The sequence below is a fragment of the Haemorhous mexicanus genome, chromosome 7 (genome assembly GCF_027477595.1).
Source record: "Haemorhous mexicanus isolate bHaeMex1 chromosome 7, bHaeMex1.pri, whole genome shotgun sequence".
In the NCBI taxonomy this organism is placed as follows: Eukaryota; Metazoa; Chordata; class Aves; order Passeriformes; family Fringillidae; genus Haemorhous; species Haemorhous mexicanus.
In genome coordinates, this window is record NC_082347.1 from 30,108,352 (window position 1) to 30,123,614 (window position 15,263).

Here is a 15,263-nt window from a genome sequence, read left to right on the forward strand (position 1 = left end):
ATAAATGACCATACTATATCTTTTCTAGGATTTTGCAATTTTCTGTTCTGCAGCCAAAACTGCAGCTGTGCCCAAACTCCTGGCAAGGGAGTGTTGTAGAGCATTTTGTGGAGGCCCTGAACTCCCAGCACAGTACTGGGCTAGCAACCAGAGCTGCGCCCAGTTCCTCTACGAGCACTGGCACCTCTGCTCAAGTGCCTCAGCTCCCATGGGTGTCCCATGCTATTGCCTCCCATGCACTGGGGGCTTTCCAGCCCTGTGGTGCAGATGTGCTGTTGGGTGCCAGGGTGGGGACACAGCCATTAGAGAGGATGCCAGAAGTCAGGCCAGCAAACTACTCTGGTGGGCACATGCTACTGATGTCCTGTGATCATCCAGGCAAGTCCTCCAGGCTCGTGCTGAGTCAGGGGTTGAGTAATTCCTAGAAGCTCTAGGAAGTGTCAGCAGTTAATGAAACCAGGCAATAATGTGGTATTAGTGGGTTCTTTTTCTGGAAGTTCTCATGAAAAACAACAGATCTCATCTGCTCAGATTTGTGAGCACGCACAGACCCTTTGCAGGAGAATGAAGGTGTTGTTCCTGGCACCGAGGCCAAATTGCAATGCAATAAATTATGGTGTATTTACTTAAATGCCACCTGCGGTTTCAGTAGGCTCCAACATTAATTTATTATCCTAAGCTGTTGTATGTTGTTGCTGCGTGTTAACAGAATTGCCACACCTCTTCACAGGAATGGCTGAGCTTACTCTGACCCCTACTCTGAGCTTGTGCATCAGTTTGTGTGCAAAGCATTTGGGACTTTTGTTTGGAATGGGTAGAGAAGTTTTCTAAAGAAATACTTTTTTAATCTTCTGGATGCAGGCTTGGGTGGGAGCAGTTATTCCCTGCAGAAATATTTGGCTGCTGCAGCTGAGATTGCTTAACAGTGGCAGTTCTCCAGGACATCTTAACTAATTAAGTGCTGCTTGCTACCATTGTATCTAGACTCCTTGGGAAAGGACTTGATCAAATGTGTTAAAAAGCATCTGTTTTCATAACTCTAGCTAAAATCCCTGGATAGCTGGGTGTAATTTTCCATTGTTATTGAACTCATGATCATGGACTGCTCTTTGAAAATAAGGAGTACTTAGAAGATGAACTGCAGGCCTGCCTCAGTGCATGGTGGCATGCTGTGCCAATGACCTGGTTTTGATGAGTGTATTCTTGCTTCCTCAGCAAGCAAGAGCCAAGGGACCTTCTCTTGCCAAGAAATAAAGTGTATTTATTGGTGAGAGTCTTCAAACTGTGAGACAGTTGAAGTATTGCATTTGTGTACCAAGATTTTGGTAGTGATAGAGGCTACAGAAATTGTTGCTGATGTTTGGCTTTGGAGTGAAGGGTGGACTGGATCAATCCTTTTAGTTTATATTAAAAGGCTTTTTTTAGAAACAGGAGGGTATTCAGAGGTCAATGGCCACATTGTCAGTTTGGTTTGGGAAGTGTAGAGAGCATCTTGAGTACTTTGTCCTTTGCTTCTCTGGAGTGAAGATCACAGTCTCTTCTCTGATCAGTGTGGTACAGCTGAGCAGGCTGGCCAGAGAAACTACCCAGGAACCTTCATTTCCAGCCAAGAAAAAAAAGGGGGTGGGGGAATATGTAACACCTTCATTTGATGGCAGGTTTTGATAAGTTTGGTGGTAAGGCAGGTTCCAGTTGATTAGGGAAATAGATTGCACAAGGCAGGAGAGAGATTTCAGTTTGCTGTGCCAAAATACATGAGGAATTTGGGTTACGACACAGGGAGGTGAAAGTCCCCACTCAAAATGCTCAGAGACACGATATGGCACATCCAGTTCCCCTACAAACAGCCCAGTAAGGTCTCTGAGATGGATGATACAATTGCCCTTTGTCCTGAGCCAGAGCAATACTCCTTTCATTCTTCAAATTCCTAAACTGTTCACCTTTCCCCACCTAGCTCTTAGCAGAGAAAACACAGCAAACACAGCAGGGGATGCTGAAAACATCAAGGGATTGTAAAGGCATGACTAGAGATTTTTAGTGGAGAGAGAAGAGCAGTTAGATACCACAGGATAGACTGGCCAACCTGAAAATGGGCTGTGGCATTAGGAATCTCCATTTTGACTGCTTGGGAATAGTGAAGAGTGGCAGAGGTATTACAGAAAGAAAAACAGTGTTGTGATTTCTAGCGAGGAGTGGCTGCCAAGCCTATGTGTTTCTAAAGGAAAAGTTCTCCCAGTATCTTTAGATGCAAAAACTGAGGTTAAAAAAGATAGAGCTTACAGACACTGAGGGTAGGTCAAGCTGCAGGCTGCAGTTGCGGGAAACAAAAGCCTAATCTGGAGTGAATGTTCCAGTTTTTTGAAGTGTGTCTCGGAAACATTTTGTAGTGCATGCAAGTGAGAAATTTGTGGAAAGGGAGAGTTATTCCACATGTTGGAGGGTGTGGGTAAAATTCAGGAAGTGGTGTTTTAAAATACCCTTTTAAGGAGCAGTGTACATACGGTACAGCAGTGCACAGAAACCAGCCATGACCACAAACAGAGCAGAAGTTGGGTTTCTTGAGGATTCAGAGAGGGAGGCTAGTTTAATTTAATTTTGGATAATTTAAGACATTGAATACAAAAATAAGTTTTAAAAATATTTTGAGACATTTATGAAAAAAGAACATGTTTTTGTTAAACATAACAATGAAGGATTTGGGCTGGAAATTAAAGAGCAGTGCAAACAAAAGCAAAACATAGTGCTTGGGGTTTTTCTCTTCTTCTGTGGTCAATCTGCAGAGTGTCTTTTGTGTCTTGATTGTTATTTTCAAACCAAAGTGACTGTGGGAGGCAAGCTCAATGCTATTCACAGCTCTGCTCATTTTTGGCTAGAAGAAATGGTAACCAAAGGGTAGGAGCAATGGAGGGGGGAGCCCTGTCTCCATATTTGGTTTTTCTCCAGGCTTGTACCTATTGAACATGATCCACATTCTACCAAAGTGGGTTCAGACTTATCCATTTCTGGCAAGGCTGTTGGAGTCACTGTGTCCCACACAGGCAGGAAGGTCAGTGTTGAAGCCTCCTGACCTACACATATTTCTGCCTTTAGAGCAGTGCAGGTTCAGATCCAGGCTTTCAGATTATCTTCTCCATTGGCTTCTTGGGGTTTCCTGCATTTGGATGCAGCTCTCACACAATGGCTAACACTTACTCTTCTCTGCTGCAGGGTTTTGGCTGGTGTGGACCATCATCATCATCCTCAGCTGCTGCTGTGTTTGCCATCACCGCCGCACCAAGCACCGCCTGCAGGCGCAGCAGCGGCAGCATGAGATCAACCTGATCGCGTACCGGGAGGCCCATAACTACTCAGCCCTGCCCTTCTATTTCCGTATGTACTCACACTGCCCTGCCTGGACACCTGGGGAGCGCGGCAGCAGCCAGGTCCCCCTGTTAGGCGGAGGGAGGGAGCAGCAGTTGGGCTCAGCAAGAGGCTGTGGGAGCTTTGCTGCCTGACATGGTGGGCAGAGAGGAGATGGTGTTGGTTGCATTTGAAACCCCTTGAGTCTGGAGTTGAACCGCACCAACTACAGCACCTTCACACCCACTGCTGAGAGTGTAGTGATTCCCTGGGGGTTTTGCTGCAAAGGTTCTTTACATACCTCATTCAGGACTCCTCCTTTCCAGCCGGGACTTGCTGCTCGTGGGACTGAGGTGCGGGAAGTGGCTTCACAAAATTTGGTCACACAGACTGGGAGAAAGGGGAGTCTCAGCAGAGACTCAACTGGCTCCCACCCTGTGCTGTGGTTCCCAGGCCACACTGCTGGTGAGCAGCCCTAGGACTTTGCATGAAGGAGCTGTTGCCCACCACTCAGGGAAAGTACAGTCACTTTGTGCTTTTCTTGTGTTCTGCTGTGCTGTGCTAGAACAGCAAGTCTCCTTCTGACTGGAGGTACCACAGCTGAGTTTCCTCTGACAGACTGTTGAATTGAATGTATGAACTTGCTTTTCTTGTTAAACTCTGGCAGTCACCTCAGAAATCATCCCCAGCAGCCTTTCCCTCCCCAGCCCCAGGGATATGCAATTGCACATGGAAAATTGCAGTGCTACCCTTAAATGTTTCCAGTGTTTAAAGTACATTCTGTCTATATAGACTATTTTGTTGCCTCTTAAGAAATAAACAAAATTTTTTATGGGTTTGAAAGGCTGTAAGTACCATAAGCCAAACTCTTTTGCCAGTACTGCCAATTTATTCTGACTGCACCAGAAGAATTGAATCCAGCATTAAAACAGCAACCAAAAGCCAGGATCTTCAAGTTCCTTGTAACTGCCCATGTCTCTTCATATTTGCATAATGCTTTGTGAGATGAAATCCTTGCTCTTGAAAGTGGAAATTCAGCTGAGAAGGCAGTGTTGGAGAGGGCTGGGGAGGTGTTCCCACCAGCCAGCGCAGGCCATTCCCAGTGTGGTTTATGGGGCTGTTTTGGGGTACATGGTCCAGGGAGGTTTGCCTGGTAAGTATAGAGAGAGCCAGGAGATCAGGCTGCTGTTCCCAATTGTGTCCATCTCCTCCTGTAATGGTGCCCTCCTCTGCCGTGTTTGCTGCTTCTCTAAAACATGACATGCCTCATCTGGGACAAGTTCTGGCACCCCTTTGTAGAGCCTGTTGTGCTGTTCAGTGGGAAGGTGTTGGTAGGTGATAAATGCCATACTGACCTGTATTAGTGACTTGTTTCCTGAGATAAACTGCTCCTGAAATAACTTCTCCTCCTTGCCTCCCACTTCTAGGGTTTTTGCCAAACTATTTGCTACCTCCCTATGAGGAAGTGGTGAACCGACCGCCGACCCCCCCGCCCCCGTACAGTGCCTTACATCAGCAGTGTGTCCCAGCAGGCAGCAGTAGCACAATCCCGGACACGCCCAGGACCCTGCAGCCAGCGCAGAGCAGCTCTGCAGCACCCAGCAGCAATAACAGCAGTACTGACAGCACCGGGGCGCCCGGCCGCGGGGACCCCGAGCCCTCCAGCACGGTGCTGGGCGAGAGAGCCGTCGCCAAAATGCAAAGCGTCGAGCCCAGCAGCACCAGCACGGGAGCCGAGCTAGTGGAGAGGGCTGGTCCTGATAAGGATACGGAGTGCAAGGAGGAACTGCTGAAAGGTTACAGCTCTGAGAGCTTAGAGCAGAGCAGCGCCATTCCCGATGCCAAGGACAAGACCCCGGGCAGGCAGCGCCGTTTCACCGGCGACTCGGGCATAGAAGTCTGTGTGTGCAACCGGGGCCATCACGACGACGACCTCAAGGAGTTTGACGGGCTCATCGATGACGCTCTGGACGGGCCCCTGGACTTCTGCGACAGCTGCAGCGGCCGTCCCCACGGGGACGAGGAGGAAGGGCTTTTCAGTGCCACGGAGGAGCACCGCGAACACAGCCACCACCACCTGCCCCGGCAGCCAGTGTGTGTACTCTTGAACACAATAAATGAGCAGGACTCTCCAAACTCTTGTACCAATAACTCCCCCAGCTAAGGTGGCAGAGTGGAAGGGAGAATCGGGGGAAAAAAAACAAATAAAAATGGAATAAGAGGATTAAAACTTTAACAGGAGGAAAAGGTGATACAACCTTCTTTTTTTTGTTTATTTTTCTTTCTCCCCTCCAATATAATATGGGGACTAGACCTCGAAGGCCCAGCTTGTGGGGGACGGGTCACTCTGGGTTTTGTTAATCGTATCTGCCCTGCTCCGTGGAGCGGGAACTGATGTTTCTCAATGAGACCTTCTAAAGAATGGAATTTTTACAACGGTGATTTTGGTGATGGTTATTATGAGTTTGTTGGTTTTAGTTTTCCGAAACACTGCTTTATCTCGCAATCAGTAAAACTCAGCAAATCTCACCCTGGGAGGATACCGGATCACCATAAGGCTTCAACCTCCAGGTGTCTTCCCAGAAGCAAGCAGCTTCTGACAGTGCCGGCAGTCAGTAGCCCAAGAGTTCTGGTTTGATATAGTGCTCTTGAGGCATTGGGGATTTCTTTTCATCTTTTTTCTTTTTTTTTTTTTTTTTTTTTTTTTCTTTCCTGATGTTAAGTTTCCCTGAAGCTGGTGAATGCCCAAACACATCAGCCCTATAACCTCTGGTGCTTCAGTGTTTAATACAGCAGGTAGGAAGTTTCCCACTTGAAGCTGGTGACTGAAGGACCAGTTTCTTCTAGAAGGAGTGTTAGTCTACCTTAGGCAGTTTGAAAAGAAAGGGTTTGCAGAAATTTGCCTTTATGTGTCATTTTTAAACACAAGTGTGTTCCTTCAATGCCTCCAAGAGCACAGTTAGCAGTAGAATCCAGGCAGCTGGGCTGCCTTCCAAGTACTGTGGTCTCCGAATGACCTTTTCCCGGTGTGCTGCAAAAGGGCTTGGCTTTATTTTTGTCCTTTTTTTGCACCCCGATAGCAGCACACTGCAGTTCAGATGACAAAAGAACAGGGCTCTCCTTGGCCAGCGTGCCTTCAAGCTTTAGCGATGCATGTTGAACAAATGGAGACGAGAGCTCCGTCCATTGCGAAAGGGATGATTTACCTTGTAGATGTGGAAGACCTGTGCAGTATTTTTTTTTTATCCAAAAATTTGGTGCGATTCTAATGATGACCACTTAAAGAAATGAATGTCTGTTTTCTTTCTTTTAGTTTTTTTTTTATGGTGGCAACTGGCTACTGTATAATGTCTGTGAGCGTGTGTGTGTGACTGCAATCCATGCATGCGAGTCCTACTGGTAATATGAAAACCTGCTGTAAGACTGCAAGAAAATTTACTGTAGCTTTGCTTTAATAAACAGTAGAGATTTTTGTTAGTAACAACCTGAAGGAAGAAAAAAAAAAGAAAAAAAAAGTAAGAACTGAAACTAACATTCCCTAGAGTGCTCATGTGGAATAGAGCACAGTTCAGACTATGTAACTTGTTCTTGGGATTTCTCCCCGTCCCTTTTATAATTATGGTCGTCCAGATCATTACTGTTATGGGGAAAAAAAGCATTGAAACCTGAACTTGGACATACTCAGATCTGATTGATTGAAAACCAAAATCAGTTTTAACTAAGGTGGAAACCAAAATATAATGCCTTTTCTGATAACTTGTCCATGTGTATGTGTATCATTTTGTGAGCTAAGAACAAGATCTGTCTTTAGTTTGTGGATTTGTTTTGTTACTCTACCTGGAGGTGTGTTGGCACCAGCTGCCAACAGCAGCCTGCAACGGAAGTGGTGCTTACGGCAGCATTTTACCTGCACATTTGAGGAGACCACTCTTACCTTACAGGGTTTGGAAGAATCTCACTCCTTTGCCCATCACAGCCTTTCTCTTTCCTCAGAACAGCAGATAAGGACAGCTCTTCAGTTTGGTTCTTAGGGTGCTCTTAAAAATGAAGGACTTCAATTTGGATTCAAGAGACCTCATTCCTGAATGTCTGGAGCCTGGAGACTTGGATGAGTGGTGACAGAGAGGCTGCACGTGCCCCAGAGCCTGGCTGCATGGGGGCTGATCACTTCCAGTTGTGTACACTGACCACGTGTATCTTTGGAGAAGATAATTAAAGATCCCCAGTGCCACCCCCAGGAATTCTGTACATATTGGCACCTGGTTTTGTTCCTCACACCACAGAGGAAGCTAAAAAATTGTATCAGTCTGTAAGGAATGGGGTTTACTGCTCTAAGTCCTGGGGATGGTCCTGTGCTAGTGGGGGACCCTTTGCCAACATGAATGTAGCATAAGGAATCTCCATATTTGCTTTCCAGCCATCCTGCTAATGGCAGGGGAATCCTCTGGACATTGAGGTAAGTACCAGTAAGCCAAGCTGATGTTTCTAATTTTAAAAAGTGAGGAAGAAGCAGTGGTGTGCCTCTTATAACTCCTGTAAGTTTTTGGGCATTTAGAGACCATAAAGAAATAAATGGGGCACAAACCATGTCTCTTCAGCTCCCAATTGCCTGAGGAGCAGGACTGTTAATGGCTTTCAGTGCTTTCGGATTTTAGACCTGCAGCCAAGGGGCAGCTGGTATGCGGAGGAGTGGTGCAGGGCAGGATATGGGGCACGTGAGCTCCGTGGACATACCCTGGCTGGTGCCTCTTCAGGCAGGCAGAGGACTCCCAAAGCTCCAGCTTTGGAGCTTTAGAAAGGTGCTTAACCCTCCCATGTATCCCTGTGTAGGAAGCCAGTGTGGCCCAGGGAGCTCTTCTCCAAATGCACCCTGTGTAAAATGCTGGGGGTGTGAGGGCATGGGCAGATGTGCATCTCCAGCACTGGAGTACCAAACCCCACCCATTCCCAGCTATAAGGGATGTTTTATTGGGAGGCACGGATACATCATTTCCAAACTGAGTTGCAATAATGCAGCAGGTTTTACGGCAAATTAGTGTCAGTCTGGTGTTCTGCTTGCAGTGTGCTCTAGGCATGGCTGCCAATACTCCTTGAAGTCTGTTTTTGCTGGAGTCCCTGGCCGTGTGGAGCTGCTTACACAGAATGTTTTTGGCCACTGAAGCTGGCTCTGAGGGCAAGGACCCAGCAGGTGTCCTGGTGAGCTGGGGTTGTGTTGCCTGGGGACAGGTGAAGAGCACAGTGTGGTGGCTCAGCAAGAGTGTCCCCTGGGCACAACGGGGGCTCCTGGGATCAGTGGGTACTGCAACATCTCCTTGGTGTTCCCGAGGGACTTTTCAGCTCTGCAGTGATGCAAACTCATCATCTGGGAGCACTGGTGTGATCTTCCTGCCACATATCATTACATGTTTGCACAACCCTGTGGATGGGTGTTGGCTGAATATGGAGGAGGAGGGAACTGTGTCTTGATGCTTGCTGGCAGCCTGCTCTCAGAGCTTTGCTTGCTTAACTAGAGGCTAAGGAAAGCTGAGGTGCAGTTAAGCCTCTGTGTTACACAGTCATCAAAAGCTTCCTGGGGCAGGAAGCCTGGAGAGAAGTAGAATGAGCGGCTCCACTGCCAGCATGAGGCTGTTCTGCCAAGCTATGGGAGATTTGGGCTCCCTGGGCACCCCTCCCCAGTTGGGGATGTGAGTCAGTGGTTCTGAGTTCCTGCTCTGCACAGCCAGGGCTCCCCAGCCATATCTCCTCTGGTTGTCTGCATGCCCTGGCTGGGCTCATCCCAGCCTGACCTGCTCCCAGCAGAGTTTGGCAGGGCACAGCCCAGCCCCAGTGAATAAACTCCTTTGCTGTCCTGAGTGAGTGGTTCTGCCCGAAGGCTGCTCCTTCCTGGCCCCCCAACACCACCTGTGCAGCACATCCCAGGGAGGGTTTTGCTGCTGTTTTCTTTTTTTTCTTTAGTTTATATAGGAAAGGCCAGGCCGCGAGGGGGACAGACAGGCAGCCCCTGGCTCAGGCAAGCCCCACAGTGGGCAGCCTGGGAAGGCCAGGATGAGTTGCCTCTTCGTCAGAGCTGGTTCCCCCCATCCTTGCAGCACAGATCTGTTTTTATCAGATGGGACGGGTGCCCACTGCAGGGCCGTCGCGACGGTGGTGCAAGCACTGCAGTCTCTGTGCCGGAGGGAGTCACAGGCTGCCTGCTTCTTTCTCGATTTGTTTTTGACCGGCAAACAGCTGTGTCCTGAGGTCTGTGCTTACTCAGCTCTCCTGGCCCCACGCCCGGTGCAGAGCCCGCAGGTATTCCAAGCGTCTCCTGCTTCTCCTGGGCTGGCCGTCAGTCTCCGGCGCAGTCCCAGGTCAGCCGGTGCCTGGTGCAAAGACAAGCCTCTCAAACTTGGAGGGCTTCTGAGCTGAGCCCTGTGGCGCAGCTGGGTCAGCCAAGTGCTGTGAGGGTGGCTGTGTCCCCCAAAATGAGTGTGTGCAGTGGAAAGGCTCAGGCTTGCTCTGCCCAGTGCCCTCTGCAAGCTGCACATCTGCCTCATGGTGTACCCAAGAAACAGTGTGGGAATGAAAAACCTTCATTCTTTCCAGTGTCACCAGTTCCTCCCTCACAGACCCCTTTTGCCTCGGGGAGATGGAGCCAGTGGCCCAGGTAAAGCTTTCTGGTGGAGCCAGGGGTTTGGGTGCAGCAGCACAGCCCCAGAGCAGCTGTCAGGATAGAAATACCAGCCAGGTGATTCAGCAGTGCCTCTGCCCACTCCCAGAGCAGGGAGCAGCCGGGGGCTGTTTACCAGCTCACAGAGTGCCAGGCAGCTGGTTCTGGGCTCTGAATTTCCCCAGCAGCATCTTCTCTCGGTGGGGAGGAGTTGGGCTGGGTAGGGGGCAAGACACCCTGTAGCAGGGCCCGGCTTGGGCTGCTGGGATTTGCAGCACGTGCTGGTCTCCCAGCCTAGGACAGCACATGCCAGCCCTGGCAAATGGGAAAGGTGGATTGCAAGAGGCTGTGGCTGGAGGCATTCTCCAGGTTAGAAACATCCCTGGTTCAAAGGTCCCCATTTCTGCCCCAAGGTGCATTTAACACTTGTGTGGGTGCATTGGCAAACAGCAAGGTGTCAGCCCCTTGTTGATTCTGGCAAGGAGAAAATCCTTTTCCTTTCCAAGAGCAAAACGAAATGCCTTGGCAAAGGGGTACAAATGTGCTGGAGGTCCTGTTGATGCTCCTGGAGGCATCACAATGTTACAGGAGACTGGAGTGGAGCCTCCCTGCCAGTGTGTGCTGCCAGTGACAGGATTTGGGACAGGGGAAGGACAAGGCTGGCATGGAGGTGCCAATCCCCAGGGAAGCCCAGGGTATCATGTTTAGCCAAGTTTTCCCAAAGCCTGTTCTGAGTCCCGTCCCCTTTCACCCATCCAGTGTAGCAGAAGTAGAGGGATTGGGAACGCAGTGGCACCCCTACTGTGATGGAAACAAGCATGAAAGCAGGAGGGTATGTGGAGCTCAGCCCTTAGAAGCCATCAGAGACTCCATGCAGCAGCAGTGGGGCTGGGCTCCTGCTGTGCTCCCTCTACCCAGCTTCTGGTGGGTCTGCTGCTCAAATCAGCCTGAGGATTGCCCTTGGGACAGGTATATGCATGGCAGTTCTTCCTCCAGCTCCTCCCTACCACCCTGAGCCCCCAGGAAAATGGACTGGGAGGAGGGAGGATGCTCCCAGTGCTGTGCCAGGCTGCAAATGCATTGCCTTCCTCATCACCCTCGTGCCACAGGCTGACAGGACCCATTTGGCATCGGATGGTGGTGTTGTAAGGGGCTGCATGAAAGCCGAGTGCTGGGGGTTTGAAAGGACTCATACACATTGAGCAGGAGGTCCAGTGGTGGGGAAGTTTATGTCTGTCTTCCTGTCTGCTAGCAAGAGAGAGGGCAGGGGGAAAATGAGGGGGCATGCAGGGCTGGGGTGTTACATTGTGCTGGGGCTCTTGTGGGGCTTTCCCCTCTGCCTTGGCCGCTTTCCCTCCAGGGGCCCAGAGCCATAGTTATGCAGCTATTTAGTTAAATATTAAGAGGTCAAGTAATAGAGAACCAGAAACCTAATTACACGCTGCCCTCCGTGGCACAGTAGTTTCTGGCAAAAGCAAAGCAAACACGGCCCCTTGCGTTACAGGAAGGTTGTGCTGCTGCTGCTGCTGGAGAGATGGCCAAAATCCAGCCAGACAGTGAGTGCTCAGGATAGTGAGCAGGCAGGAGCTGCCACGCTGCTGCAGAGAGGCCACAGCCTCCCAGCTGAGCCCAGTGCTCCTAGCAAGTTGTGGGGCCACCACACATCTCACACTTAACCCTGTCCTCCATCTCCTGCCCAAAAAATAGCCAGAGCCATGCTGTGTTGGGAATAGCTTTATCGGGATAACCCTCATCCATGGGGCAGCCTCTGTGGTCCCACCCGATGTCGCTATCGAACACACCCCCCACCCCCCTGCCTGGGATCCAGGGCTGCTCCCCATCATGAAGCCGCTCTCCAGGCCTCCCTCAGCCTGGCCTTCACCTGAAACTTCTGCACCTGCAGCACGACACCAAACTTGCCCTCCAGTGAGGGCAGGGGCTGGTCCTCAGGGCACTCCAGTGTGAACCTCTGCAGCACCCAGGCCAGGAAGAGGAAGAGCTCCATCTTGGCCAGGACTTTTCCCAGGCAGACACGGATCCCGGCTCCGAAGGGGAGGTAGCTGGGTGAGGGCGAATGGATGTGCTGGCCCCGCTCATCCAGGAAGCGGCCTGCAAGGGAAAGGGCACCACTGGCATCAGCAGGCTGACCCTTCTTCCTGAGACCCGCCCGAGTTCATCATGTGTGTCCCTCCTGGGAGCTGCAGGAGCAAGAGGTGTGAATGCCCCAGGCGGGCAGGAGCAGGATCCAACCTCCCAGCACCAAGTCTCCCCCAGGGCTCCGCCTCTCCTGCTGCACCCACCCGGCCATCCCCTGGCCCAGGAGGGGATGAGGATCACACAACCCACCAGGATTGAACTCCTCAGGCTTGTCCCACTCCTTCTCATCGTGGTGCACAGACCAGAGGTTGATGATGACCCTGGCACCCTTGGGGATGGAGTATTCCCCAATGCTGCAAAGCAGACACAGAGTGAGGCAGTCACTCCCTCCCCACAGTCTCTGCCCATGACCTGGGGGTCTCACCTGGTGTCAGCTAGGGACACGTGCGGGATGAGCAGGGGGGACACGGGCCGGATGCGCAGCACCTCGCTGATGGTGGCCTCCAGGTAGGGCAGCAGCGGGCGGTCGCTGAGGTGGGGGTGACGCACCAGGCCGATCTTGTGGTCCATTTCCTCCTGGATCTTCCTCTGGATCTGGGAGGAAAGCAAAGACCATTGTGGGAGCCCAGGGAGCAAGGTGCCCTGTGCACAGTGGAGTACACCCAGCATCATCAGCATGTCCTGTCAGCTCGTGTGGGGCAGAAGTGCCCACAGCCTGATCCTGCTTATCTGCAGAGCCTGACTTCTCTTCTGGCACCCACATTCCCCAAAACTCCCCATGACATCCCTGGTGCTGGGGGGAATCCAAGCCCCCCACTGTAGGGTGTAGACCCTACCTCAGGGTAGTGGAGCAGGTAGAGCACAGCCCATTTGAGCACAGTCGTGGTGGTCTCCACACCGGCCCCAAAGATGTCCCCCACTGTCATGAGGAGGTGGTCATCAGTCAGCTCCAGCCCTGGCTCCAGAGGGCTGCTGTTCTCAGCACTGAGCCTCACTTGCAGGAGGGCATCCATGAGGTCCTTCACGGTGTCTCCGCAGAAAGCTTCCTGCCGAGAGACATGCATGAGCTAGGCTGTCCTGGGCACAGTGCCCACCACCCAGCTCCAGCATCATCCTGTCCTAGCCCTGCTGGCACCTTGTGTTCAGTGAATTTCTGCTGGAGCAGCTGGTCCCGAACCTGGAGGCATTTCTTCAGCAGGGTCAGGTCCTTGTTGGGAAATATCTGAGGGAGAAAAGCACATTACAACACTCTACAGCTCAGCCTAGTCCAGCCCCTGCAGGCCCCCAGGCAGTCACTCTATGCCCCCCAGTGTACTGGCTCACTGGGACAGGGACAGTGCCCAGCAGTGGGTCACTGGAATAGGGATGCTCCTAACTGAGTGGGGCTCCTACAGTACACATCCCAGCTCCTTCCTCTCATCTGAGGTGAGAGGAATGGGCAGTGCCCCTGTTCCTGCTCACCTGGAGCCAGGGGAAGATGTCCACCAAGCTCTCCTTGGCCACGGTGTCCACGATACCTTGGCTGTACTCCAGCATGGCCTCGAACTCGGGGTCCCCACGGCGGTATGAGGAGTTGAAGCAGAGGGAGCAGACCACGTTGGTGACGGCCCGTGTGAGCTCGGGGGCCATGTCCAGGGCCATGTCCTGCGCAGCACTCAGCGTCTCACACAGGGATGCAGCCTCCCGGCAGACTGGGGTGGAGGAGAGCCACGCCAGGGGGTGATGGAGTGATGATTAAGCCAAGGGGGTGAAAGGGGCAGCTGGGGGCTGGAAGGAGGGGTCCCCCTCTTATTCAGGGTGTGCATCCTGCAGAGGGCACCCCCCAGACAGGGCTGGGTCCTGAGGGGCTGGAATGGGCAGAAGGGACAATGCTGGGTGCTAGGGGGGAGCAGAGAGAATGGAGATGTGCAAGGATGTCCTCCTGGGCAGAGTGGGCAGCTGGCTCCATGCCTCAATCTCCCCATCTGTGAGTGAGGGGAACTAATGTTCAGAGTAGAAATATCCCCTGTACTTTACCAACACATGGAGAGGTGTTGGTAAAGTACAGGGGATGTAAGGAGAGGGACAGAGCCCCTGCCTGGCAAGGCAGGGGACACAGGCTCAGCCACTGTCTTTCGTTCGTTCCCAGGGAATGAGGGCACTTAAGAAGAGAAAGTACAGCGTGGGAGGGAGCCAGAGCTGGGAGGGAGTCTGGGGCTGGAGGGAGGCACTTACTGATCCTCTCGAGGGCGAGCGAGCCCTCCCCGAACATGGAGAGGGCAGTGTGCACCAGCTTGCGCTGGAACTTCCAGAGGGGCCCGTAGCTGGCGAAGGCGATGTCCTTGCCCCCCCGGGACAGCAGGTCCGTGGTCACCTGAGGGACAGGCAGTCCCAGGGTCATCCCGCTGCAGGGCTGCCCCGCAGGGGATGGATGATCATCTCACCCCGTCCCAGAAATGGTGCGGGGGGCTGGAGATTAATGCAGGCAGGCAAAGCACAGAACATGAGGTTTGCTTTCTCCCTGCCAAAGACTGATAAAGAGATTTGGGGACGGATGCGAAGGTTAGGGCTCTAGGATGCCCAGGGAAATCATGGGTCACAGGGAACCTGGTAGTACCTGAACCCACATCCCCGTGCCCAGGGATGCAGCCAGCGGCATGAAAAACAGGCACCCTTGGGATGGAGGACGACAGGGCTCGCCCTGGGGAACAGGGTATGGAGGGGCCGCCCTGCCCCCGGCTTGCTGCAGGCAGGATGGGGAGGGGACACGGACCCTGCTGCGTGTCAGTGCCCTCCTGGGGATCGTCCCCCTCCTCACCCCACGCCACAGTGGGAAGGGGTCCCCAAGACCTGCTGCCGACTCACGGTGCGGGGCCGTCCGGCGAAGTCTTTGCCCTTCTTCAGCAGCACCTCCCTGGCGTGCCGGTAGCTGTTCACCACCACCACGTAGTGGGAGCCCATCCAGAGGGCGTACAGGCTGCCGTAGTGGCCCTGCAGGCGCCACAGCCGCAGGTGGAGCTGGGGGTGCCCGGCCAGCTGCAGCAGGCTCCCCACCAGCGGCAGGGCCGGCAGGCTCCGCGGGCGCCCCAGCCCTGTCGCCGCGGCCATCGCCAGGGTGTCCCTGCGTCGCGCCAGCCGCCAGGTGCAGAGCAGGGCCAGGGCCAGCAGCAGGGCGCCCAGCAGCGCCATGGCGGGGCCG

The 15,263-nt window shown here is 52.6% G+C and overlaps 2 protein-coding genes across 7 annotated transcripts in view; one reads left to right on the forward strand and one right to left on the reverse strand.

The window, feature by feature from the left end:
• WBP1L (WW domain binding protein 1 like) overlaps positions 1 to 7,095 on the forward strand; it is a 59,238-nt gene extending 52,143 nt beyond the window's left edge. For all 6 annotated transcript variants that reach the window (XM_059851885.1, XM_059851889.1, XM_059851887.1 and 3 more), the window contains 2 exons: positions 3,208 to 3,369; positions 4,767 to 7,095. In XM_059851885.1, the coding sequence (XP_059707868.1) occupies positions 3,208 to 3,369; positions 4,767 to 5,503 (899 nt within the window). In that variant the 3' untranslated portion in view covers positions 5,504 to 7,095. The remainder of the gene's footprint in view (positions 1 to 3,207; positions 3,370 to 4,766) is intronic.
• A 4,733-nt stretch (positions 7,096 to 11,828) lies between these two features.
• On the reverse strand, positions 11,829 to 15,253 carry LOC132329582 (steroid 17-alpha-hydroxylase/17,20 lyase). Its single transcript, XM_059850780.1, has 8 exons — positions 14,930 to 15,253; positions 14,300 to 14,438; positions 13,547 to 13,776; positions 13,221 to 13,307; positions 12,922 to 13,131; positions 12,510 to 12,679; positions 12,335 to 12,438; positions 11,829 to 12,097 (listed from the first exon to the last, which is right to left on the reverse strand). Exons 1-8 carry the CDS (start codon positions 15,251 to 15,253, stop codon positions 11,829 to 11,831), a joined length of 1,533 nt encoding a protein of 510 aa, XP_059706763.1.
• Between the last annotated feature and the right edge of the window lie 10 nt (positions 15,254 to 15,263).

What these genes read in the sequence shown, in the direction of transcription:
- LOC132329582 (XM_059850780.1), bottom strand. Translation starts at nt 15,253, where the DNA reads ATGGCGCTGCTGGGCGCCCTGCTGCTGGCCCTGGCCCTGCTCTGCACC. An exon ending in GCTCGCCCTCGAGAGGATCA is followed by an intron (nt 13,777 to 14,299) that starts GTAAGTGCCTCC and finishes CCTCCACCCCAG; the next exon opens with TCTGCCGGGAGGCTGCATCC. An exon ending in ACCTGCTCCACTACCCTGAG is followed by an intron (nt 12,680 to 12,921) that starts GTAGGGTCTACA and finishes CTTTCCTCCCAG; the next exon opens with ATCCAGAGGAAGATCCAGGA.